At 50.6% G+C, this 24,627-nt stretch overlaps 1 protein-coding gene across 4 annotated transcripts in view; it reads left to right on the top strand.

Annotated features, from left to right (window-relative positions):
- LOC140905763 (zinc finger protein 783-like) overlaps positions 1 to 24,566 on the top strand; it is a 35,321-nt gene extending 10,755 nt beyond the window's left edge. For all 4 annotated transcript variants that reach the window (XM_073329201.1, XM_073329202.1, XM_073329200.1 and 1 more), the window contains 6 exons: positions 4,318 to 4,444; positions 9,982 to 10,095; positions 10,284 to 10,397; positions 10,667 to 10,765; positions 22,023 to 22,136; positions 23,093 to 24,566. In XM_073329201.1, coding sequence (XP_073185302.1) covers positions 4,318 to 4,444; positions 9,982 to 10,095; positions 10,284 to 10,397; positions 10,667 to 10,765; positions 22,023 to 22,136; positions 23,093 to 24,195 — 1,671 coding nt within the window. In that variant the 3' untranslated portion in view covers positions 24,196 to 24,566. The remainder of the gene's footprint in view (positions 1 to 4,317; positions 4,445 to 9,981; positions 10,096 to 10,283; positions 10,398 to 10,666; positions 10,766 to 22,022; positions 22,137 to 23,092) is intronic.
- Positions 24,567 to 24,627: the final 61 nt, after the last annotated feature.

Here is a 24,627-nt window from a genome sequence, read left to right on the forward strand (position 1 = left end):
GCTGCCGAGCCATTCGGTCCCTAGTCTGTAGCGGTGCATTGGGTTCTTCCGTCCTAAGTGCAGGACCCTGCACTTATCCTTATTGAACCTCATCAGATTTCTTTTGGCCCAATCCTCCAATTTGTCTAGGTCCTTCTGTATCCTATCCCTCCCCTCCAGCGTATCTACCACTCCTCCCAGTTTAGTATCATCCGCAAATTTGCTGAGAGTGCAATCCACACCATCCTCCAGATCATTTATGAAGATATTGAACAAAACCGGCCCCAGGACCGACCCTTGGGGCACTCCACTTGATACCGGCTGCCAACTAGACATGGAGCCATTGATCACTACCCGTTGAGCCCGACAATCTAGCCAGCTTTCTACCCACCTTATAGTGCATTCATCCAGCCCATACTTCCTTAACTTGCTGACAAGAATACTGTGGGAGACCATGTCAAAAGCTTTGCTAAAGTCAAGAAACAATACATCCACTGCTTTCCCTTCATCCACAGAACCAGTAATCTCATCATAAAAGGCGATTAGATTAGTCAGGCATGACCTTCCCTTGGTGAATCCATGCTGGCTGTTCCTGATCACTTTCCTCTCATGCAAGTGCTTCAGGATTGATTCCTTGAGGACCTGCTCCATGATTTTTCCAGGGACTGAGGTGAGGCTGGCTGGCCTATAGTTCCCAGGATCCTCCTTCTTCCCTTTTTTAAAGATTGGCACTACATTAGCCTTTTTCCAGTCATCCGGGACTTCCCCGGTTCGCCACGAGTTTTCAAAGATAATGGCCAATGGCTCTGCAATCACAGCCGCCAATTCCTTCAGCACTCTCGGATGCAACTCGTCTGGCCCCATGGACTTGTGAACATCCAGCTTTTCTAAATAGTCCCTAACCACCTCTATCTCTACAGAGGACGGGCCATCTCTTCCCCATTTTGTGATGCCCAGCGCAGCAGTCTGGGAGCTGACCTTGTTCGTGAAGACAGAGGCAAAAAAAGCATTGAGTACATTAGCTTTTTCCACATCCTCTGTCACTAGGTTGCCTCCCGCATTCAGTAAGGGGCCCACACTTTCCTTGGCTTTCTTCTCGTTGCCAACATACCTGAAGAAACTCTTCTTGTTACTCTTGACATCTCTGGCTAGCTGCAGCTCCAGGTGCGATTTGGCCCTCCTGATTTCATTCCGACATGCCCGAGCAATATTTTTATACTCTTCCCTGGTCATATGTCCAACCTTACACTTCTTGTAAGCTTCTTTTTTATGTTTAAGATCCGCTAGGATTTCACTATTAAGCCAAGCTGGTCGCCTGCCATATTTACTATTCTTTCGACTCATCGGGATGGTTTGTCCCTGTAACCTCAACAGGGATTCCTTGAAATACAGCCAGCTCTCCTGGACTCCTTTCCCTTTCAAGTTAGTCCCCCAGGGGATCCTGGCCATCCGTTCCCTGAGGGAGTCGAAGTCTGCTTTCCTGAAGTCCAGGGTCCGTATCCTGCTGCTTACCTTTCTTCCCTGCGTCAGGATCCTGAACTCAACCAACTCATGGTCACTGCCTCCCAGATTCCCATCCACTTTTGCTTCCCCCACTAATTCTACCCGGTTTGTGAGCAGCAGGTCAAGAAAAGCGCCCCCCCTAGTTGGCTCCTCTAGCACTTGCACCAGGAAATTGTCCCTTACGCTTTCCAAAAACTTTCTGGATTGTCTATGCACCGCTGTATTGCTCTCCCAGCAGATATCAGGAAAATTAAAGTCACCCATGAGAATCAGGGCATGCGATCTAGTAGCTTCTGCGAGTTGCCGGAAGAAAGCCTCATCTACCTCATCCCCCTGGTCCGGTGGTCTATAGTAGACTCCCACCACTACATCACTCTTGTTGCACACACTTCTAAACTTAATCCAGAGACACTCAGGTTTTTCTACAGTTTCGTACCGGAGCTCTGAGCAGTCATGCTGCTCCCTTACATACAGTGCTACTCCCCCACCTTTTCTGCCCTGCCTGTCCTTCCTGAACAGTTTATAACCATCCATGACAGTACTCCAGTCATGTGAGTTATCCCGCCAAGTCTCTGTTATTCCAATCACGTCATAGTTCCTTGACATCACCAGGACCTCCAGTTCTCCCTGCTTGTTTCCAAGGCTTTGTGCATTCGTATATAAGCACTTGAGATAACCTGTTGATCGCCCGCATTCTCAGTATGAGGCAGGAGCCCTCCCCTCACAGACATTCCTGCCTGTGCTTCCTCCCGGTATCCCGCTTGCCCACTTACCTCAGGGCTTTGGTCTCCTTCCCCCGGTTTATATTATATAATGTTAGAAACTAGAGTGAATCTGAAAGCACCATGTTGTGTCCGTGGACTTTATAATCTTTTTGATCGTGCCACGTTTATAGACGCTACAGCAGTAGCCAGTGGAATTTTGTAAATACGACAAACCAAATACATTTGAGGTAAGTTGGTTAGAGCTCTGTAGTGTGGCCGGAGCAATCTGTGCAGTCGATAGGCCAGACAGTTTGCTTCAAGGAATTTGGAAGCTTTATTCAATTTATAAATTGTTCTTGAGGTTTGTGCTCACTCGCAGTTGTCAGCCTTTCTCCACTTCTCATTAAATATTGAATAGGGCTCTGCAGGGGTAACTCCGATTGCTGCCTTTTCATTACTCTGTACAAAATCTTGACTGATGTGAAGTGTCATAAATAAAACTGATTTCATCAGGTGAATGAATATTGTATTGTATCTGATCACAGAGGAGCGGATGCACAAACCATTACTCACTCTGAGCAGTATCTTCATCCACCAGTAGCCCCGCTGAAGTCACTGGAGCTACTCTTGTCTGCATGGGGAAGTTACTGCAAAATAGTGGTGGCGTGTATTTATTTGGCGTGTGCAATCTAGTCAAGCCAAGCCACAGTGTCCTTATCGATGTTCAAGGCACGAAAACCACCAGGAAGTTGAGTCATTTTGCTGTCCTCAACAATGTGTGTCATGGTTTGTGGCTGCCCACATCAACCTAGTGGACTGTCTCTAAAACGCCACTGAAATTCCGCTGCAGCACAAATTCCCTGTCCGGTACGAAACCGGTTCAGAAGGCTCCGTTGCCTTCGCGGTCAGTCCAACCCGGGGTGATGTTGAGTGGGGTCCGAGACAAGATAATTATTTGTCACTTTCTCTGCGGATCATGAAGCTCACCACGCGTCCTCTACCATAAATCCCGCACCTAGTAAACTTATCCACAAAGGGCGCCATGAGGGCAGATGACTATGTGGTGGATTAAACAAGGCTTTAATTAACGGTATATGTGGCATATCACATAATTTCATCATGAGCTTTGCTACGCTTTCCTCTCTGTGAACACTGGGTGGAGCAATATTGCAGAGAGCGAGTAACCATGGTAGAGGAGTAGATTTAAGTCTGCATGAAATAAAACACATGGCAGAATTATGTTGTACGTCGATCATCTTTGTGTGAGATGAGCGAGCCCAGACTGGAGCGTGGCACTCCATTGCTGAGTAACAGAGTGCCAAGGCTGAAGTGTGTAACGTTTGGGTGTTGGCGCCCCATGTTGTCCCGGCCAGGCTGTTGCGTGTTTTGACCTTAGTTGCTGTCTCTGTAAGATGGTTATGAAATGTGAGAGTTCTCTCCAATGTGACGCCTGGAAGGACCTGGGTGTGAATCGTGTTCTGTTCGTTGACCACTGAGAACTACGTTCAGCTCTCTGCCCAGTTGTGCTTGATATAAGTGGAAGGCGCTCGCCACAGTCTTTCTTCCACTTGTTATCAGGCGCCTCGGACTACGATACTCGGCCATACGGTGTGTATAAGAAGCACAGTACCCCATGTGGATGCTCTTCCTCAGCACCTCCAAAATGGATTAACCTACACTACACGAAGGCACTCTTAGTGTGGAATAGCTGTTCTGCACTAGCTCTTCTGGGCTTCTTCCCCATGTAGACGAGCTCTAAGATACTGCTCCATGGGAATGAAGGTACCAGTGCTTTGGCATTCACAATGGGCTTCCCAATATGTAGCACAAATGGTGCTCTTCTAGAGAGCAGAGTCGTTCCCCTCCCTTTTGTTCCTCTCCTCATATGTTTCCTTATGTTTGTGTCTGAATTCTAGGCATTTGGAGGGGAAGCATTGTGGGTTTCTGTACAGTACCTGGAACTCTTACGGAAGCTGTAAAAATAAATTATAATAATGAGAAATGTTCTTGTGTGTCTTCGTCCCGTTCTCCCCCCCGTCTCTTAAATGCTAAAGAAGATGTAAGTGGCAGTTGACTTTAAGGCACTGGGGTGCCATACAAGGTGCTGAACCTGTAACCTCTGTCATTACAGGTCCCATTGGCATTTGAAAATGATGCCGTTTACTTCTCTGAGCAAGACTGGCAGAACTTAGAGGAATGGCAGAAAGAGCTCTACAAGAACGTGATGAAGGGGAACTATGAATCTCTGATCTCGCTGGGTAAATATTGGTTCTCACTCATTTAGTAGATGTTCTGCGATCTCAGATATTCATGGGCCAGCTCCAGCGCTGGGCTAATGGATTTGCACTTGACATAGAATCTTTTTGATGGGTCAACACGTTTTTCACTGTTGTTGATGCCAGTCTAGAATGAAAGGTATGCAGGGGTGACCTGCTCCCTCCATCTCCAGTGCCTTCTGGCTGTGGATAATGGTTGCAGTTACTTGGAAGTACACATCCCGAAACCTGCTATGGCCCATGTGTGGTGCTGATACAGAACAGGGTAACAGAGGAAGAGCACACAGGCAGAGAATTGTTAGGTGGGAAATGCACAGAGGCATCATTGTAGCTAGAGGGAGGCAGGTGCTGGTGGTGTAGTACACAAGCACCGTTGACTGTGGAGGCCTGTCGCTGAACTGTGTGTTGGAGACACCTGGGCTGCTGGAAACCTCACAAGGGCTGATGGGCACAGGCTGGATTCAAGGCAGTGGGCAGGAGAGACAAGGGGGCCAGGTGGAGAAAAACTGAACAAAGGGGAGGGATCGATGGACAATCGGCTTGTGGTGGGATCTGGTGCTTGTAATCCACCCTTTAGGCCTAATGTAGGAAACTAATAAACCAAGTGGGTTCTCATTCTGGTCTCAGGAACTGTGGATACAAAATAACCATCGCTTACCCCAGGGGTGGCCAACCTGGGGCTCCGGAGCCACATGCGGCTCTTCAGAAGTTAATATGCGGCTCCTTGTCTAGACACCGGCTCTGGGGCTGAAGCTACAGGTGTCAACTTTCCAATGTGCTGGGGGGTGCTCACTGCTCAACCCCTGGCTCTGCCCCCACTCCACCCCTTCCCACCCCCTCCCCTAAGCCTGCCGTGCCCTCGCTCCTCCCTCTTCTCCCCCAGAGCTTCCTGCATGCCACGAAACAGCTGTTTGGGAGGTGCGCGGACGGGGAGGTGCTGATCGGCAGGGCTGCCGGTGGGTGGGAGGCACTGGGAGAAGAGCTGATGGGGGGCTGCTGACGTATTACTGTGGCTCTTTGGCAACGTACATTGGTAAATTTTGGCTCCTTCTAAGGCTCAGGTTGGCCACTGCTGGCTTACCCCCTAGATAGGCTCTGGCCGGGATGGGTCTCTGGCCTGTCTGCAGGTTAATAACTAGGGAAGTAGCTTAATATTTAGTGCCTGAAAGATAACGATCTCCCACTGCATGGAGAGTCCTGAACCTCTGGCAGGCAGCCCAGATCCTCCCTCACCAGGCATTTGTTTCTCTAGGAGCTTCGTTCCCATTATGCACCACTTTGAACAGTGATGCGGTGCCTAAACTCTCTTCATAGAATCATAGAATATCAGGGTTGGAAGGGACCTCAGGAGGTCATCTAGTCCAACCCCCTGCTCAAAGCAGGACCAATCCCCAATTAAATCATCCTAGCCAGGGCTTTGTCAAGCCTGACCTTAAAAACTTCCAAGGAAGGAGATTCTACCCCCTCCCTAGATAACGCGTTCCAGTGTTTCACCACCCTCCTAGTAAAAAGCTTTTCCTAATATCCAACCTAAACTTCCCCCACTGCAACTTGAGACCATTACTCCTTGTCCTATCATCTTCTACCACTGAGAATAGTCTAGAACCATCCTCTTTGGAACCACCTCTCAGGTAGTTGAAAGCAGCTATCAAATCCCCCCTCATTCTTCTCTTCTGCAGACTAAACAATCCCAGTTCCCTCAGCCTCTCCTCATAAGTCATGTGTTCCAGACCCCTAATCATTTTTGTTGCCCTTCGCTGGACTCTCTCCAATTTATCCACATCCTTCTTGTAGTGTGGGGCCCAAAACTGGACACAGTACTCCAGATGAGGCCTCACCAATGTCGAATAGAGGGGAACGATCACGTCCCTCGATCTGCTCGCTATGCCCCTACTTATACATCCCAAAATGCCATTGGCCTTCTTGGCAACAAGGGCACACTGTTGACTCATATCCAGCTTCTCGTCCACTGTCACCCCTAGGTCCTTTTCCGCAGAACTGCTGCCTAGCCGTTCGGTCCCTAGTCTGTAGCGGTGCATGGGATTCTTCCATCCTAAGTGCAGGACCCTGCACTTATCCTTATTGAACCTCATCAGATTTCTTTTGGCCCAATCCTCCAATTTGTTTAGGTCCCTCTGTATCCTATCCCTCCCCTCCACCGTATCTACCACTCCTCCTAGTTTAGTATCATCCGCAAATTTGCTGAGAGTGCAATCCACACCATCCTCCAGATCATTTATGAAGATATTGAACAAAACCGGCCCCAGGACTAACCCTTGGGGCTCTCTACTTGATACCAGCTGCCAACTAGAGATGGAGCCATTGATCACTACCCGTTGAGCCCGACAATCTAGCCAACTTTCTACCCACCTTATAGTGCATTCATCCAGCCCATACTTCTTTAACTTGCTGACAAGAATACTGTGGGAGACCGTGTCAAAAGCTTTGCTAAAGTCAAGAAACAATACATCCACTGCTTTCCCTTCATCCACAGAACCAGTAATCTCATCATAGAAGGTGATTAGATTAGTCAGGCATGACCTTCCCTTGGTGAATCCATGCTGACTGTTCCTGATCACTTTCCTCTCGTGTAAGTGCTTCAGGATTGATTCCTTGAGGACCTGCTCCATGATTTTTCCAGGGACTGAGGTGAGGCTGACTGGCCTGTAGTTCCCAGGATCCTCCTACTTCCCTTTTCTAAAGATGGGCACTACATTAGCCTTTTTCCACTCGTCCAGGACGTCCCCCGATCACCATGAGTTTTCAAAGATAATGGCCAATGGCTCTGCAATCACAGCCGCCAACTCCTTTAGCACTCTCGGATGCAACGCATCCGGCCCCATGGACTTGTGCACATCCAGCTTTTCTAAATAGTCCCTAACCACCTCTTTCTCCTCAGAGGGATGGCCACTTACTCCCCATGCTGTGTTGCCCAGCGCAGCAGTCTGGGAGCTGACCTTGTTCGTGAAGACAGAGGCAAAAAAAGCATTGAGTACATTAGCTTTTTCCACGTCCTCTGTCACTAGGTTGCCTCCCTCATTCAGTAAGGGGCCCATGCTTTCCTTGGCTTTCTTCTTGTTGCCAACATACCCGAAGAAACCCTTCTTGTTACTCTTCACATCTTTTGCTAGTTGCAGCTCCAGGTGCAATTTGGCCCTCCTGATTTCATTCCTACATGCCCGAGCAATATTTTTATACTCTTCCCTGGTCATTTGTCCAATCTTCCACATCTTGTAAGCTTCTTTTTTATGTTTAAGATCTGCAAGGATTTCACTGTTAAGCCAAGCTGGTCGCCTGCCATATTTACTATTCTTTCGACTCATCGGGATGGTTTGTCCCTGTAACCTCAATAGGGATTCTTTGAAATACAGCCAGCTCTCCTGGACTCCTTTCCCCCTCATGTTATTCCCCCAGGGGATCCTACCCATCAGTTCCCTGAGGGAGTCGAAGTCTGCTTTCCTGAAGTCCAGGGTCCGTATTCTGCTGCTTACCTTTCTTCCTTGTGTCAGGATCCTGAACTCGACCAACTCATGGTCACTGCCTCCCAGATTCCCATCCACTTTTGCTTCCCCCACTAATTCTACCCGGTTTGTGAGCAGCAGGTCAAGAAAAGCTCCACCCCTAGTTGGCTCCTCCAGCACTTGCACCAGGAAATTGTCCCCTACATTTTCCAAAAACTTCCTGGATTGTCTGTGCACCGCTGTATTGCTCTCCCAGCAGATATCAGGGTGATTGAAGTCGCCCATGAGAACCAGGGCCTGCGATCTAGTAGCTTCTGCGAGTTGCCGGAAGAAAGCCTCATCCACCTCATCCCCCTGGTCCGGTGGTCTATAGCAGACTCCCACCACGACATCACCCTTGTTGCTCACACTTCTAAACTTAATCCAGAGACTCTCAGGTTTTTCTGCAGTTTCATACTTGAGCTCTGAGCAGCCATACTGCTCCCTTACATACAGTGCTACTCCCCCACCTTTTCTGCCCTGCCTGTCCTTCCTGAACAGTTTATAACCATCCATGACAGTACTCCAGTCATGTGAGTTATCCCGCCAAGTCTCTGTTATTCCAATCATGTCATAATTCCTTGACTTCACCAGGACCTCCAGTTCTCCCTGCTTGTTTCCAAGGCTTTGTGCATTTATATATAGGCACTTGAGAGAACCTGCTGATCGCCCTCATTCTCAGTATGAGGTAGGAGCCCTCCCCTCACAGACGTTCCTGCCTGTGCTTCCTCCCGGTATCCCGCTTTCCCACTTACCTCAGGGCTTTGGTCTCTTTCCACCGGTGAACCTAGTTTAAAGCCCTCCTCACTAGGTTAGCCAGCTTGCTCGCAAAGATGCTTTTCCCTCTCTTCGTTAGGTGGAGCCCGTCTCTGCCCAGCACTCCTCCTTCATGGAACACCATCCCATGGTCAAAGAATCCAAAGCCTTCTCTCCGACACCACCTGCGTAACCATTCGTTGACTTCCACGATTCGACGGTCCCTACCCAGGCCTTTTCCTTCCACGGGGAGGATGGACGAGAACACCACTTGCGCCTCAAACTCCTTTATCCTCCTTCCCAGAGCCACGTAATCCACAGTGATCCACTCAAGGTCATTCTTGGCAGTATCATTTGTGCCCACGTGGAGAAGCAGGAAGGGGTAGCGATCCGAGGGCTTGACGAGTCTCGGCAGTCTCTCTGTCACATCGCGAATCTTAGCCCCTGGCAAGCAGCAGACTTTTCTGTTTTCCCGGTCAGGGCGGCAGATAGATGACTCAGTCCCCCTGAGGAGAGAGTCCCCGACCACCACCACCCACCTCCTTCTCTTGGGAGTGGTGGTCGTGGAACCCCCAACCTCAGGACAGCGCATCTCATGCCTTCCAACCAGCGGAGTCTCCTTCTGCTTTCTCGCCCCAGACATATCATCTGGTCCACTCTCCGCAATGGTACCTGTGGAGAGAACACGAAAACGGTTACTTACCTGTGTCTGCGTTGCTGGTACCCGGACATTCCCCCTTCTTCTTCTGGAGGTCACATGTTGCCAAGCTTCTTCACTGGCCTCTTGGCTCCGCTGTGCAACCTGCTCTAAATCTTTAGAGCTTTGTGCCCATAGAAGCATATCCTGACTTTTGTCCAGGAAATCCTCAGATTCTGGTATGCAACGCAGGGTCGATATCTGTTGCTTCAGACCTTCAATCTTCTCTTCCTATATGGAGACCAGCTTGCACTTTGTACAGACAAAGTCGCTTCTGTCCTGTGGAAGAAAGACAAACATGGCACATCCAGTGCAGGTCACAATAGCTGAACACCCCCCCTCCATTATCACCTTCCTACTATGAGCTTCCTCAGAGAAGCTGGCAAGATGTAAGCCTCACTGGGCTCACCCCAGGCGAACTCCCAGGCAAACTCCTGCTGTGTGCTGCTCTGCTGTTCCCCGCTGCTCTGGCTATTTTTAAACAGCCAGGCTTCCCTGAAACAAACTTTCTTACTGCTCAATGCTGCACGGAGCCAGGGAACGCTGACCTGTTTTTCCATCCATAGACTACGCACTCTCCAAACCTGACCTTCTGGCGCGGATTGAACGAGGGGAAGCGCCCTGCGAGGGGGAGGAGGGAGATGCAGAGGAGAGAGGAATCCCTGCAGAGCCCAGCACAGGTAAACTCGTGCTCTCTTCTTTATTTTAGGGCTTTCTGTGGTGTCCTCTCTGTGGGATCTAGCAGGAAACAAAGGTGTTTGTGAGACTGCCAATGACACCGCTTTCAGCTCCAGTTCAGTGACTTGTTAGCAGCTACAGCGTCAAGCTGTTAGAACAGCATAATGGGATTTATCTTTCCCGTGCGTAGAATTGCTGGTGTATACGCTTGACGCGACCTGCCAGAGTGAAGGCGAGGAAGAGCCGTGCATCAAGGGACAGGAGAACTCGGAGGAAAGCGAGATCCCGGCTGAACCCCCAGTCGGTGAGTGCTGTGCTGAAACAGCAGTGTTTTTGTAGCTATCTCGTCACAGAATGCATGGAGTGAGGTAAAAGAGAGGCCCCTGCTTTAGAGAGCTCGGGAAAGCTCTTATGAAAAGGGGCAGAGGGAGCAGAAGACGCGGGAAGAGAAGTCCTGTGTAAAAGCCATGCAGCTGGCTGTTGCAAGGGGAGGGCAGAAGGATGCTGCGATGGGGGCAAAGGGGATTCATAAAGAAAGTCAACTTGCCACCTGTTTTCTCTTTCCATGAATAGAGTGTGCATTTTCCCAGCCAAGCTGTGTGTCCCGGATAAAGCGAGAGGAGGAGCTGTGCATCGAGGAGCAGGGGGAGATATTCTCAGGGCCCAGCACTGGTGAGTTATCAGCAGTCTCACAGAATGCTGTGCAGCCGGAGGTGGAGTGGAGGGCTGGCGTCGTACAGGGACTTCCCCGGGGGGAGGAAGCGGGGTGGGAGTGTTCTTGCAGGCTCGTGAGGGGGAAGTGGCCGTGACAGGAGAGAGGGGGACAAGGGTCCAGAGCCGTCTGAGGACAAGAGGAGGGGGAAGGAAGGGTTTAAGGCCAGAGTTGAGCACAGCATTTCCCCCTAACAGAGGGAAAGCACCAGAAACGTGGCAGTTTATGCAATGGAGTAACCCGCCCCCAAAATAAAACCCACCCGGGGGCAGCAGATGCTATGGCAGTGACCACCATGTGGGAAGGACCAAGGACAACCAGGGAGGGTCCTGAAGATGAAATAAGACAAGGCCAGTACATTGGCTGGGAGGGGCAGCTCTCTGATCACTTTGTGGGGACGCTGGGCCCCATGGTCAGCTCCTAGCTGACGGTTCCATCCTGGGCCTGCTAACCAGGACTATGACCCATTTAGTCTGTCGGGCCAACTGTGAGGAGCCTGCCCCTTGCATGGGCTCTCATGAGCCCTGCCCATGCTCACTGGCTCCTGCCATCATCCCTAGGCACCCAGATGGAGCGGAGTCACTGACTGCAGCTCTGAGCAGGGGTCAGGTGCCCCTTCCTGAGGAGGGGATGCGGAATCCCACAGGCGTGGTGGGGCTCAGGTGCTCTGCACAGCTCCAGAGGGCTCCATACCCCAGATGCCAGGCCTGAGGACTTGACCATGAAAGCTTTCAGTCTTTGCTCATAAATCCGCCCCGACACACCGGATCACTTTGGTTGCTCTTCCCATAATTCCTCCCACCCTCTCACTAATCCTGGCACCAATGTGTTTAGAAATGAAAGCCGGATTCCAGGTACAGTCTGGGGTTGCCAGGCGTTCAGTTTTCAACCAGAACGCCCCGTCGAAAAGGGTTCCTGGCAGCTCCAGTCAGCACCGCTGATCGGGATGTTAAAAGTCTGGTTGGCGGCACAGCAGGGCTAAGGCGGCAGGCTCTCTGTGCCCTAGCTCCGCACAGCTCCCGGAAGTGGCCGGCATGTCTCTGCAGCCCCTAGGTGGAGGGGCAATCTGGGAAGCTCTGCACGCTGTCTCTGCCCCCAGCGCTGGCTCCGCAGCTCCCATTGGCCGGGAACCGTGGCCAATGGGAGTTGTGAGGACAGTGCTTGCCGGCGCGGGCGGTGTGCAGAGCCCCCATGGTCCCTCCACCGAGGGGCCGGACATGCCAGCCGCTTCCAGGAACTGAATGGAGCCAGGGCAGGCAGGGAGGCTGCCTTAGCCCCACTGCACTGCAGACTGGGAGCTGCCTGAGGTAAGCGCTGCCCAGCTGGAGCCCATGCCCCAATCCCCCTCCTGCACCCCAGCCCTGCACCCCCTCCCGCACCCTAACTCCTCCCAGAGCCCGCACCCCAGCCCTTAGCCCCCTCCCAGAGCCTGCACCCCACAACCCTCCTGCACCAGTTTTCCTAGTGGCTGTGTGTAGAGGTTGAATAGTATCAGAGACACTAAGGAAGTAATCCTGAATGCAGTGGTGTTGTAGTCATGTTGGTCCCAGGATATTAGAGAGACAAGGTGGGTGAGGTAATATCTTTTATTGGACACCCTTCTGCACCCCAACCCACTGCCCCAGCCTGGAGCCCCCTCCTGCATGCCTCATTTCTGGCCCCAGCCTGGAGCCTGCACCCCCAGCTGGAGCCCTCACCACTCCTGCACCCCAGCCCCCTACTCCAGCCCTGATTCTGCTCCCACACTCCAAACCCCTCGGCCCCAGCCTGGAGCCCCCTCCTGCACCCTGAACACTTCATTTCTGGCCCCACCCCAGAGCCTGCACCTCCAGCCAGAGCCCCCGCCCCTTCCTGTACCTCAACCCCCTACTCCAGCCCACAACCCCCTCCTGCTCCCCCAAACCCCTCGTCCCTAGCCCCACCCAGGAGCCTGCACCCCCAGCCAGAGCCACCACCCCCTCCCGCACCCCAACTCCCTGCTCCAGCCCAGAGCCTCCTCTTGCACCCCAAACCCCTCATCCCTGTCCCCACCCTGGAGCCTGCACTCCGTCCTGCACCCTACCCCCAGCCCAGTGAGGGTGAGGGAGAACGAGCGACGGCGGGAGGGGGGATGGAGTGAGTGGGGGCAGGGTCTCTTAGAAGGGGTGGGGCAGGGATGGGGCCTTGGAGAAGGGGCGGGCAGGGGTGTTCAGTTTTGTGTGATTAGAAAGCTGGCAATCCTAGTACAGTCTCACAACAGCAGTCTGGAGAGGGACGATGTCTCTGTATGTGCTGCCCCAAACTGCATTGGCTCTTTTCGCCACCAACATTGTCGTAAAAGCTCTTAACTAATTAACAATCTGTTCCCACCCCATGGGTCACTTCCTGCTTTTGAGGTTCCTCCTGCTCTCTGAGTACGGTTGTCCCAGGTTGTTTCTCCCTCCATGTGCTAATTGTGTTTTCCAGGTTGAATTTCCTTTTGTTATCTCTTACCTAACTTGTTATCTTCTCCTGGGCATTCCTCTTGATGTTCGTAACCTGGCCAGTTTAATAACCTTTGTCAATCTCATTAATACACTATTTACTCCTCCTTCCAGTCATTAGTAAAGACCTGAAATAAGCCTGATCCCTGCCTTGCCCTGTTGGACTCTTCCCCCTGACTTGATAGCTGTTATTTATCGATGCTCTGTGTGCACTGCCCTTTGGCTGGGTTTTGATCCATATCCCAGTGCTCATAGCCAAGCCCGTTGGAATGAAATGCTCGGATTGGAATGGCCAGATGGCGTGGCCTGGTCTCCTGGAGCGAGTCACGGGCAGGATAAGCCTGTCAGTGTGTGGGAAGATTGTGAAGCCAGCTTTGAGGTGAGAGGTGACTGGAGAACTGTGGCAAATGTCCTGACGATGAAACCTTGTGCGTGGTCTGCCCCATCGTGACGGGATCCTTGTGCACAGACAGTGGTCGTCCTGTCCAGGAATGGGAAACAATTAGCCTGCTCGTGTTCCTTCTTCTTCTAAGAAGGACGTCTGCGCAGATACTCCCAAGGGAGCAAAGGGGAAGGTGCGTGCCCAGGATCCAAAGAGCTGTTGGAAGAATGAGCACTGCTGACCCACTTGTATGGCGAAGGAAGCAGCAATGCAGACGGTTTGAGCAAAGGAAGTGTGCAGTGCTGTGGTGATGGCGGTGAGTCGGTGGAGAACGGCTCATGTTCACGAGGTCTGAACACCGACAGGCACCCCAACCAAGGATTCTGAAGGGGGGTTGCCTGGCTCCCTGCCAGGGGGTTGGGAGGCTGGACAGAGGGACTCCTCCGGGGAGCACTGGACCTGAGGGAGAGAACAGAGGCAAGGGGCATGTTTTTGAGAGCCCGCTGGACAGACAGTGGCTGTAAGGACAAGCAGTGCTGACTGACAAGGCCCTGAGAGAGCTTCATCAGGGAAGGCCACAGCTACCGATTTCCCCCCTTTTCTGTCGAAACCTCCGAGCCTGCTCTAGTGCGTCTAGCCACAGTCGCTGCTAGACGAGGTGAAGTTTAAATGCTTTTCTCTGTTTCTGCTTCTCTCCGGTTTGTATGAAGTCTCTTGTTGAGATGCTACTGTAACTCGGCTGATGCGGGGCGACAGCTGCTGCCTGCCTGTCCCCGAGGCGGAGGAAGAGAGGTTGGACTCTCTGGCCCCAAGGCCCTAGAAAGAGCTTTTTGGCGGAGCTGTGGTCTGGCCTTGCCATGAAAAGGCACCACAGGCAGAGCCCTCTGCCATGGACAGGAGCCAGGGAACAGGAGCTTTGGCTGCAGGCAGGAGTGAGGAGTTCAGCAACAGCTGGGACAATGTTAGGAGGATATTTTAAAGAAACTGGTTTCAATCTATATCCAGCAGAGCCCTTGACAACCCTTCCCAAAGGGTGAAATTCACCCAGTGCAGGAGGTCTCCCCAGGGCTCCCAGCATCTCTTAACGCACAGTCCTACTCTGCAGCTGTGTGTGAACATGGCCCCGTCTTACTCAGCAGGCTCTTAGGTTTACTCATTCACGCCTGCTGGCACGAGAGGCTAAAATAAGCTCTTACGACTAAACGCCAGTACCGCTAAAAGGGAGTGAGCTGGATTCCTCGTGCGTCATCAGCAGAATTGTTCATTCGGTTCCAGTGACAGGGACAATCCGTTACGCCTGTGCACACCCACTGAAGACAAGGGGGGTTGTAAAGGCGTCCCTAAAGACCTGAGCCAGCCTGCAGAGTCTTTGGGATTCATGGTGATGTGCCATAAGGAAGACCCCATCTTACCTCTCAGATCCCAGGCTGAGTTTGCAGAGCTTGTAGCCAGAGGACTGATGGTTTGATTTGTAAACTAAGCACAGCTGATGTGGAGCAGTTGAGAGTCAGTGAAGATGGAAACTCCTGCTGCCATTTGTATTGTGGCTTTACAAAGTGTAAGTGCGGTGTGAAGGCTTTCAGTGCGTTGGGCGAGTCTTCTGCACGGGGCGGGACTTACAGCCAGTGAAATGCATTTTGTCTCTTTAGGCATGAAAGCTTAGACTGTGAGGGGGAAAAGCAGCTGCTTCGCCCCTGGTTCTCCAGGGGCCTTGGTAACAGTCGGGTGTTTCCAAGCACTGAAACAGGAAAACAAGAGGTTGTTGAGCTCATTGTCTCCAAGGGGAGCCGGATGTTCAGCACTGCTGGAATCTGTCTTTTCACCCTGTCCTCCTCTAAACACAAAATATTGCCCAGGACTGTTCTAGCTCATTTGCTTGGGAGAAACCTAACGTAATGGGCTTTTGTAATGAAGTGGGAATGATTAACAGGTTTCCTTTATCCCAGCGGACACAATAAAATTCTCTGTATTTTATTTTTGTTTTATTCCAGCAGATAATGGAATCATGTTCAAAACTGAGCTGCTGGAGCATGGGGAACATCTCAAAAACTTGCAGCTGCAAAGGACATTATCTGGAATGTCTGAAGAAATTGTGGTCCAGACTCCCAGGGAGGGAAGGCCTTTGGATCATCCAGACAGCTCAATAATGCAGCAAAGGAACCATGACAAGAACAGGCCGGTAGAGTCAGTGCCTGGGGAGGAAAGCTTCAGGGAAAGCAACACTGTACCTTTTTACCGGCGCAGCTGCCCAGGTGAGAGACCACATGTGTGTGCTGAGTGTGGGAAAGGCTTTCGGCTGAAGAAGAGCCTCACAATGCACCAGAGAAGCCACGCAAAGCTGGGATGTTATGAACCTGCAGAGTGTGAGAAAAGCTTTGTGTACAAGCAGCACTTGACGATGCACCCGAGAATCCACACTGGAGGGGCCACTTACAGCTCTGTGGAGTGTGAGGAAAGCTTCAAACAGAATCACCACCTGAAATCCCACCCCAGAATCCAGACAGTAGACAAGCCTTACAGTGCCACTAAATGCACGAAAAGCTTCAATGTCAAATCACCGTACAGGCAGCACCAGAAAAGCCACGTGCGAGAGAGACCCTATAAGTGTAATAAGTGCCAGGAGTGCTTCTCTCAGAAGAAAGGCCTCATCACGCATCAGAGAATGCACACGGGAAGGAGTGGAGGGTCGTTAATGTGCACGTACTGTGGGAAGAACTTCAGTCACCCCTCGGATCTGATTAGACACCAGAGGATCCACACGGGGGAGAGACCCTACCAATGCACTGAGTGCACAAAAAGCTTTACGCAAAAGCAGCATCTGCTCCAACACCAAAAAATCCACACCCGTGAAAGGAACCGTATAAACATGCAGAACATGAGAGAGGCTTTGCTGGACAACATCTTCTTCTAGCTCACACAGGGCCCCCACAGTGCGATGGCCCTGTACTGTTGCCATGAGCTCATTGCTGTAGACACTCAAAAGAAACAATTTACCGCCAAAGGATGCACACTGTAGAGTAGGGGCCACACAAACTTCTTGCTGGAGTGGTGGTGTGTTGCGGTATCTCGTAGCTCGCTTGAAAAATACTTTTAATGTGAAATGCTCCAAGTTTAAAAAAAAAACAAGTAAACTGAATCACTTAATTGAAGTGATAACGAAATATGTTTCTCGGGAATGTCTGCTATTTGTCTGGAATTGGCAATATGTAAGCTACTCCCCTCGATGATATCCTGCAGCAGTCAGTTCCATAAGTTAGTCACATGTCGTACATGCCCCAAACAGTCTACAGGTTACTAAAAGTATACACACACAGGGCATTAAGTGACACCCTTGCTGACAGCAGGGCTTTGGAGCAGAGCCCGGAGCTGGAGCCCGGAGCAGCTCCAGAGCAGTGGAGCTGCAGGTTTTTGCCTGGAGCTGGAGCGGAGCCGGAGCACAGCTCCAAAGCCCTGGCTGACAGTCTCTGTGCAGATCCCAGGGAATGGGAGTTGGTTGCTAGGGGTAGGGCAGTGATGAGGCATATGGACAGGGCAGACAGAGGAACTTTGCTCTGCAGCTGCCAAGTTCCCTAGAACTATCCATCCAGCTCCTTAAGCACTGAAACTGACTTCTCATGTGCTGTCAGTTGGGCCAAATTCTTTCTAAATGACACTGTAAATCTGGGGAAACCCACTGAAGACTCTGGAGTAATTCCAGCCTTATGCTGCAGTAGCTGTGATCAGAATTTGGTCCCAGACTCATCGCACATGAGTACATCTGCAGGCGAGAGCGCATTCGCAAGGTTTCCTTTTATACCTCTGTTTAAGACACAAACAATGCAATTGAATAGAAAAACAAGTTGTTAGCAGGAGACAGTACTTTCACTACACTCCAACGCCGTACTGAATTTCATATTGCAGTGAATTACTGTCTTGATTACCCTCTTTTTCCTGGTATTTGTAGCATAATATTTCTGTTTATTTATTATCTGGTCGGTATTTTTCCTGTCTGTACAGTATTTTGTTTGTTTCCTTTCTGTGCAGCTCATGGTGTGTCTGCTTCTCTTATTCTCCTCTCAGTTCTTTTACTCTCATTTTTAGGAATCAGGTCTTGCCATACTCGGGGACTGTTAAATATATGTTACCAAGCTGTGTGAGTCTATTTGGTACATTGTCTAAATGTTTAGATCCCAGCTACACTGGGGCTAAAACTGCTACCTGAAATGTTTTAAACATGTTTTAATTGGTCACTAGGCAGGCCCACATCATATTAATCCTGGGTTAGAAACTATATTGTCCTCTCCTGGGTTCCAGTTTGGGCCTGTAACTGGTGTCGAGTTGTTAGGACTGTGGCCCCTTGTGGAGGGGCAGAGCTGTTCCACTGACTCAGTCTGGCAGCCAGACCTGGGTGGGTCTCATAAGCTCCATTTGGGAACACCAAAGGCTGTGGGCCTTTAAGGAAGAGAGAGGTAAAGGGGGACCTGCAGGGAGAAACTTCAATATAGTTTTTCAGGAGAGAGATTGGCTGGTGATTGACTTAGTTTCAGTACAGTCCTGCCACAAGGTCTTGTTCGGTCATTTAAATAAAGGCAAACTCCAGAAGGGCACTGAATTTGGACAGTAACCATTATGGGAGCATGGAGTGGGGACTCTAGCCATTTACAGGGCCTGTCCCCACTCCCTGCTTAACCCAATTTCGGCCCATCCGCACTCCTGAGCCAATCTGGGTTTAAACCCAATGAACCTGAGTAGTTTAAAAAAAAAAAAAAGTTAGCCCTTGTGCAGCTGGGAGTTCATATTTAATATACTGTGTTGGATTTTTAGTTGAGAAGTTTATTTTTCCCAGCATTGGTGAGTTCTTTGATTTACCAGTGGCTCTGAGGGTTGTGATCAGGTCTCTTGTTTGTCTCTGTATTCATTTTTCAAAGTGTACTAATCCATGAGCACGTCAGGCTTCACCTGTGCCACAATGCTGCGCACCCTGAACCACCCGAGGGCAGCAGGGTTAGAACCCAGGTCTTCCAGAAACACAGGGCCCTGCCACATGTGCAAAAGGAGAATCTCTCTTAGCATTTAGCAACATAGGGCCTGTGGTAGGTGGAGGGACACTTCTGATTTTGTCCGGTACACACATACTAGCCAGTTCTTCAGTGTCTGTTTTTTTGATTACTTCACTTAACCCCCTTATTTCCCTTTTAAACTTGTACTGTTTAGACTGTGAGTCCTCCAGGGCAGGGAACCTGTCTGTCTCTGTAAAGTGCCGGGTAAATTGACGGCAGTAGATGCTTGATTATTAATAATAATAAAATTAAGCTTGAACAAACTACTGAAGCTGCGAAGTTCTGAATAAAGAAAAGGAGTACTTGTGGCACCTTAGAGACTAACCAATTTATTTGAGCATAAGCTTTTGTGAGCTACAGCTCACTTAAACTTATGCTCAGATAAATTGGTTAGTCTCTAAGGTGCCACAAGTCCTCCTTTTCTTTTTGCGAATACAGACTAACACGGCTGTTACTCTGAAGTTCTGAATGTTTCTTTTCTGTGATGCCCATCCCGTTGTGGGTTCTGGACAAAGTCCGAGCTGTGAAAGCAGCTCTGTGTGGTCCTGGGGTGTGGGCTAAGGAGGAGCTTCACAATGCAGCACCACTGAGCTGCCAAGGAATATATGATGTGTCTTTGGACTTTTTTCTCAATTGGGAGGCCCCCCTGTGCCTCGTTTAAATGATCGAATTCTGCAGCTAAGAGCAAAACCTAAAGCCAGGGGACATTCTTGTGATGCTTCATTCTCTCAGTGGAGAAGGGGTCATAGGTGAGTGAAACTCCACCTCACACCAGGAAGACTTGATTTAAAAAAACACAGCAGTGGAATTTGAGTGTGTGTGTGTGTGTGTGCATAGCCAGTACTGTACCAGCTGTGAACAGGACAGTGCCCACGCAAATGCCAGACAGCAGAGAGAACCACCTAAACTTGGCTTGTAAACAAGGAGCCACTAAATAACTAGGGATCCAGTGCTGCTTTTTCAGACTGACCAGGCAGTCCAAGCAAACGTCCTCCTGGCAGTAAAATGAACCTTCCGCCACTAGAGCATGCATGCTGCATTACTGACTCCAGCACGCCCGTGACTTGATTGCAAGGAATTCACAGACCTTCCAAGATAAAGATGCAAAAGGAACTGCTGGAGAAGACAAAGGATGCAGAGACTCTCGGTTACCACTCAGAAACTGCAGCCCCCTAAGTTCAGATGTTTGATTTCCTCGGAACTGGAACGTGCCCTCCTGCAGTAATCCTCTCCCTAGTTTGAGATTATTTCTGTAGCCTGCACAAATTATAATTTCATTTACAAATATGGTAATCGCCACAGGTGACCTCTAGGCTGTTTCGGTATCTCCTACAAAAAGATCACAAGCACAGCAGTAAAGTCCTCGAACTTTTTTATCTCTACTGAGTCTTTATGAGCCTACCCATTGAGGCCAGTGCAGAATTGTTCTTTCTAGTATATTTTCTAGTGTTGATCTTTTAATTCTTCACTATTATAAAAACGTATTTCAGTGCATTAGTGAGAGAGAGAAGTTAATTGGTTGCTGATATGGTGTCTACTTTGTGTCTTTATACTCCTAAATATTTCGCAGACGCTAGGCACCTTAGAAATGGGTGGGTAGAAGAAAGCAGATGGACAGTAACTACATTTTGATTAGGAGTTTTTTAATTAAAATGATTTCTGTTTAAGCCTCTTAAAAAAGTCAGTAGATACATTGGATGTAAAAAGAACGAGGAGGACTTGTGGCACCCTAGAGACTAACAAATTTATTTGAGCATAAGCTTTCGTGGGCTAAAACCCGCTTCATCGGATGCATGCAGTGGAAAATACTGGATGTAAAGTCTCCATTCCCTAATACTGCCGTAGATATTAAAGGTGGACTGCTGTTTGATACTGGGTGAGAAGTACTTCACTTCCCTAAGTCCTGTTACTCTACAAAGTTTAGAAGCTAAGAAATCTAGATTTTAAATATTCTGGGCACTCTTGAGATTCATGCCTCAGAACTGATCTGAGCCAGGAGCCGGGAAGAAATATCCCTTCGCGATACAGTATTGCCCAGCTGACTAAGTAGCATCTATGTTCAAAGATTCTTGTCTGAGGCAGACACCAGGTAAAATGGGATTAGTGGCCAGTTCCCGTAGGGTGATTCCAGCCTTCCTGTTTAGAAGCCAGTTCAAAAAGGGCCAATTTCTCTTCCTTCCCTGTGCTCTCTGGCAGATGGGGAAGGAGGGGGGACAGGAGCAACAATAGGACGTGGGTCAGAAGAACTGTTCTTTCAACATTATTAAATACCCTAGAAACCCACCTGAAAATGTTTTCCTTCAGCTGGTGGCCTCCCCTCCGGCTCTCTTGGTGGCTGGTTGTCAGCAGTGTCACCTGCAGGCCCCCCCCCCTTCTCTCTATCAGGAAGTGACAAACCAAAAATGTCTTTCGTCTGAAGGAGACTCAGCGTTGTAACGGCTGGCTCAGATGTTGTGGCCAACCCTTCAATCAGAGGCTCCTGGGTACCCACCTGGTGAGGAACAGCTGAAATGCCCGTGTTCCAGTTCGGGGAGCTGCCCGGCCCTGACGGCTGCAGTGACTGTGCCTGAGGGGCTGGGATGCTGCTGCCTCTTCTGTAGTCCTGCCTGGGGCCTCTCATGGGATCCCCACATCCTCCCGTTGGACAGGAACCCTTCCGATGCTAAATCTCCCATTCCCTCTAAGTGTCTCTGTCCGTCCTGCCATGCTGCCCATCTTCCTTTGGCCCCTGGCTGCTATGGCATAGAAGGGTGGGGTGAGGAAGGTGGCACATTGACTCTGGAGCTCGGCATCCAGGGCACGTGGACTTTCTTAAAGCAGCCAGCCTTGATTTCCTTCCTGGAGCCGATCATTTCTCAAAACATCTCCTGGGGCTTTCAGCAGGTTTGGAAACAGGGAAGCCGCCCAGGGAAGGTCTGCCTTACGAAGCTTTGTTGGTATAGCTGTGTCGGTCACGGATGTGAACCCCTCCTCCCGCAGCTGACACAGCTGTGCTGGACGGCCTCCAGTGTAGGTGATCGGCACAGTGATGTCATTTGGGGAGGCGATGTTACTGTACCAACAGAAAAACTCCTCCTGTTGGGATAAGCTGCCTCTACGCTAGGAGGCCACCGCTATTCTGACCAGGAATTAGTAGCGGAGAGGAGGCCTTAATGCTTGTTTTATATAGGAGCCACCAGTCCCCTGGTGTCCTGGGACCCCTGACTGGCTTGCATGGGACAAACCCATCTCCTCCCCGCTGTTTTATTCTCCTCTGGCCAAAACCATTTGGTTTGAGACGTCAGCTCCGTCAGTGTCAATAAAACATAACAGCCCCCAATGTCTCTTTCCATAGATTATGCAAGTTCCCAAGCTGACATTTTATCCTGGATTGTACAAGAGGAAAAGCCGAGTGTCAGGAATCCAGGAGCCTTGGAGGAACGAGAAATGCCTACGGACCCCCGCCCAGGTGAGTTATGCGTGCCAGTGAGTGAATGGAAAGGCAGCGCCCTACAGAGCTGGGGGCAGAATCTTGCCCAAGCAGAGAATTTACAGCACAGGACATTATGGGAGAATGGGGGCACAGGGGGGCAGGCTCATGTGTTGGAGGGGCAGAGAGGCAAGCGAGTCATCTTGCAGACGTGGTGCCCAGAGGACAGGATGGAAGGAGGCTGTAGTCTGCAGAATTTAAAGCCAGAAGGGACCAGTTTGACCTCCTCATAACACAGGCCACTGAATCCCACCCAGCGACTCCTGTGTTGAGTCCAATCACTTGTGTGTGTGGGGGGGGGGGTGAATTGGGGTTACAGCTGACTGTAGACCCATGATAATAGGCTGACGTCCTAAGGTGAGGTTAGACGAAAAAGAAGAGGGAGAGAAAAGTTGTTGCAGGTAGATGAGGCAGCACAAGCAAGTGACTGACCTCCCTCCGCCCAAAGCAAGGGAGAGGCCTGGCTGTGGGAAGGAGAGGAGGCCACGGCTCGGGGCGCAGATGGCTCTGAAATGAGGACAGGAGGGAGGGAAGTGGTCAGTGGGAAGATTGGAAGCCAGGAGGTGCTCCCCTTGTTCCCTTCCCCATTGTCTTCTGATCATTCCAGCTTCTCTCCTTCTTTGTCTCTACATCGCCTCAGAAATCCGTCCCTCCTTCGCTCCCTCTGCAGCTGGAACCTTTATTCCCACCTTGATCACCTCCTGCTTTGACTGCTGCGACCTCTTCTCTGGCTGGGCTTTCCCATGAGCTGAGCGCCATGAGCAGGGCCTGCGTGTGCTCAACGGCTCTCAAAATTGGGCCTCTTTTAGGTAGAGGATTTAGGTCTGTGAGTTTAGGCCCCCAGTTTTGAAAACTTTGGTGCATGCAGGGAAGGGAGCTAACAAATAATAGACATGAATAGGAAGGCTGAAATAAAAGCGCTCTCTCCTGTCCAGCAGATTATGGGATCCTGATCAAAACCGAGCAAGAGGAATGCCCTGCCATCCTGGAAGTACTTGGAACGTTGACAGGAACGTCCCAGGAGGACGTTGGGCAGAGTCCTGAGGAGGGTTGGTGCAGTGCAGTATCCCCACTGAAGAACCACCCAGGAAGGAGGGGACCAGCTCAGCTTGAAAGATGTTTTGGCAACAACAAGCCAGTCGCCATTCACCAGAGAAAGTCTGCCAAAGACAGGCCTAATAAGTGTGCCGAGTGTGGGAAAGGCTTTAGGCTAAAGAAAAGCCTTATCATTCACCAGAGGAGTCACACCAGAGCAGGACCCTATGACTATCCGAAATGTGCAAAGGGCCTCTGTCACCTGCTGCACCAGAGAGTCCATGCAGGAGAGGGAGCCAGCAGCTTGCCAGACCATCAGCAAAGCGTGGCCCAGATGCTCAGTCTCCAAGCTGACCCGGCAAGAGGCAGATGCTGTCCAAGCACGGAATGCGACAGCAGCTTCAGTCCAAACTCCAGCCTCAGCAATCCTCATCTCCTGCAGGCAGGAGAGCGGCTGTACGTGTGCACAGAGTGCAAGAAAAGTTTTCGGCTGCACATCAACCTCCTCATACACCAGAGAACCCATGCAGAGAAGGGCCAAGGGCCTCTTATCTGTCCATACTGTGAGAAATGCTTCAGCCGCTCTTCCCATCTCATCCGACACCAGATGAGCCACACGGGGGAGAGACCCTATAAATGCCCAGCCTGCGAGAAGAGCTTCACGGATAAATCCAAGCTCACCAACCATTACAGGATCCACACCGGGGAGCGGCCCTACCACTGCAACGAGTGCGGCAAGAGCTTCAGCCGCACGCACCATCTCCTGAAGCACCAGCAGATCCACACGGGCGAGAAGCCGTATCACTGCACCCAGTGCCCAAAACGCTTCTCCCAGAAGCACCATCTCCTGGGGCACCAGCGTGTTCACACTGGGGAGCGCCCCTACCAGTGCACAGAGTGCGTCAAAAACTTCACACGGAAGCAGCACCTCCGCGAGCATTGGCGGGTCCACTTGAGAGAGACCCTGAGTGCTCCGAACGCTTTAGACACCAGTGGACTCTGAAATGTCACTTGGGAGAACAGGATCAGCTGAGGGCCCGAGTATTAACAGCAGGCTAGTCCGCGGAGAATGTGTTGGCAGCGGGGGGAGACTTATAGGCTGGTATCTCTTCACAATGAAAGCGTCACGAACGCAGAAAAAGGAACCCATGAAGACGTGAAAGCAGGTACTGCATCCATCTTGCCTTCAGTGAGCTGCGTGCCGGGGCTAGCGGTATTGGACCCTTAACCTGCAGTGAAATGTTTGTTAGTGTGCTGTAACGTTTACAAAGCAGTCCTTGTGCACCACTCGATATTGTTATGACAAAGCGATTCCGTGTATTTGGTGTTCACTTGGTGATTTCAGATTGACGTGTAAAGGTTCCCTGTATGTTTTACAGTGTATGTCTAGGAGTCATTTAATACTCTGTGAAAATGCTGCCAGTCCTGAGGTGGA

Source organism: Lepidochelys kempii, chromosome 2 (genome assembly GCF_965140265.1).
Source record: "Lepidochelys kempii isolate rLepKem1 chromosome 2, rLepKem1.hap2, whole genome shotgun sequence".
Lineage (NCBI taxonomy): Eukaryota > Metazoa > Chordata > Testudines > Cheloniidae > Lepidochelys > Lepidochelys kempii.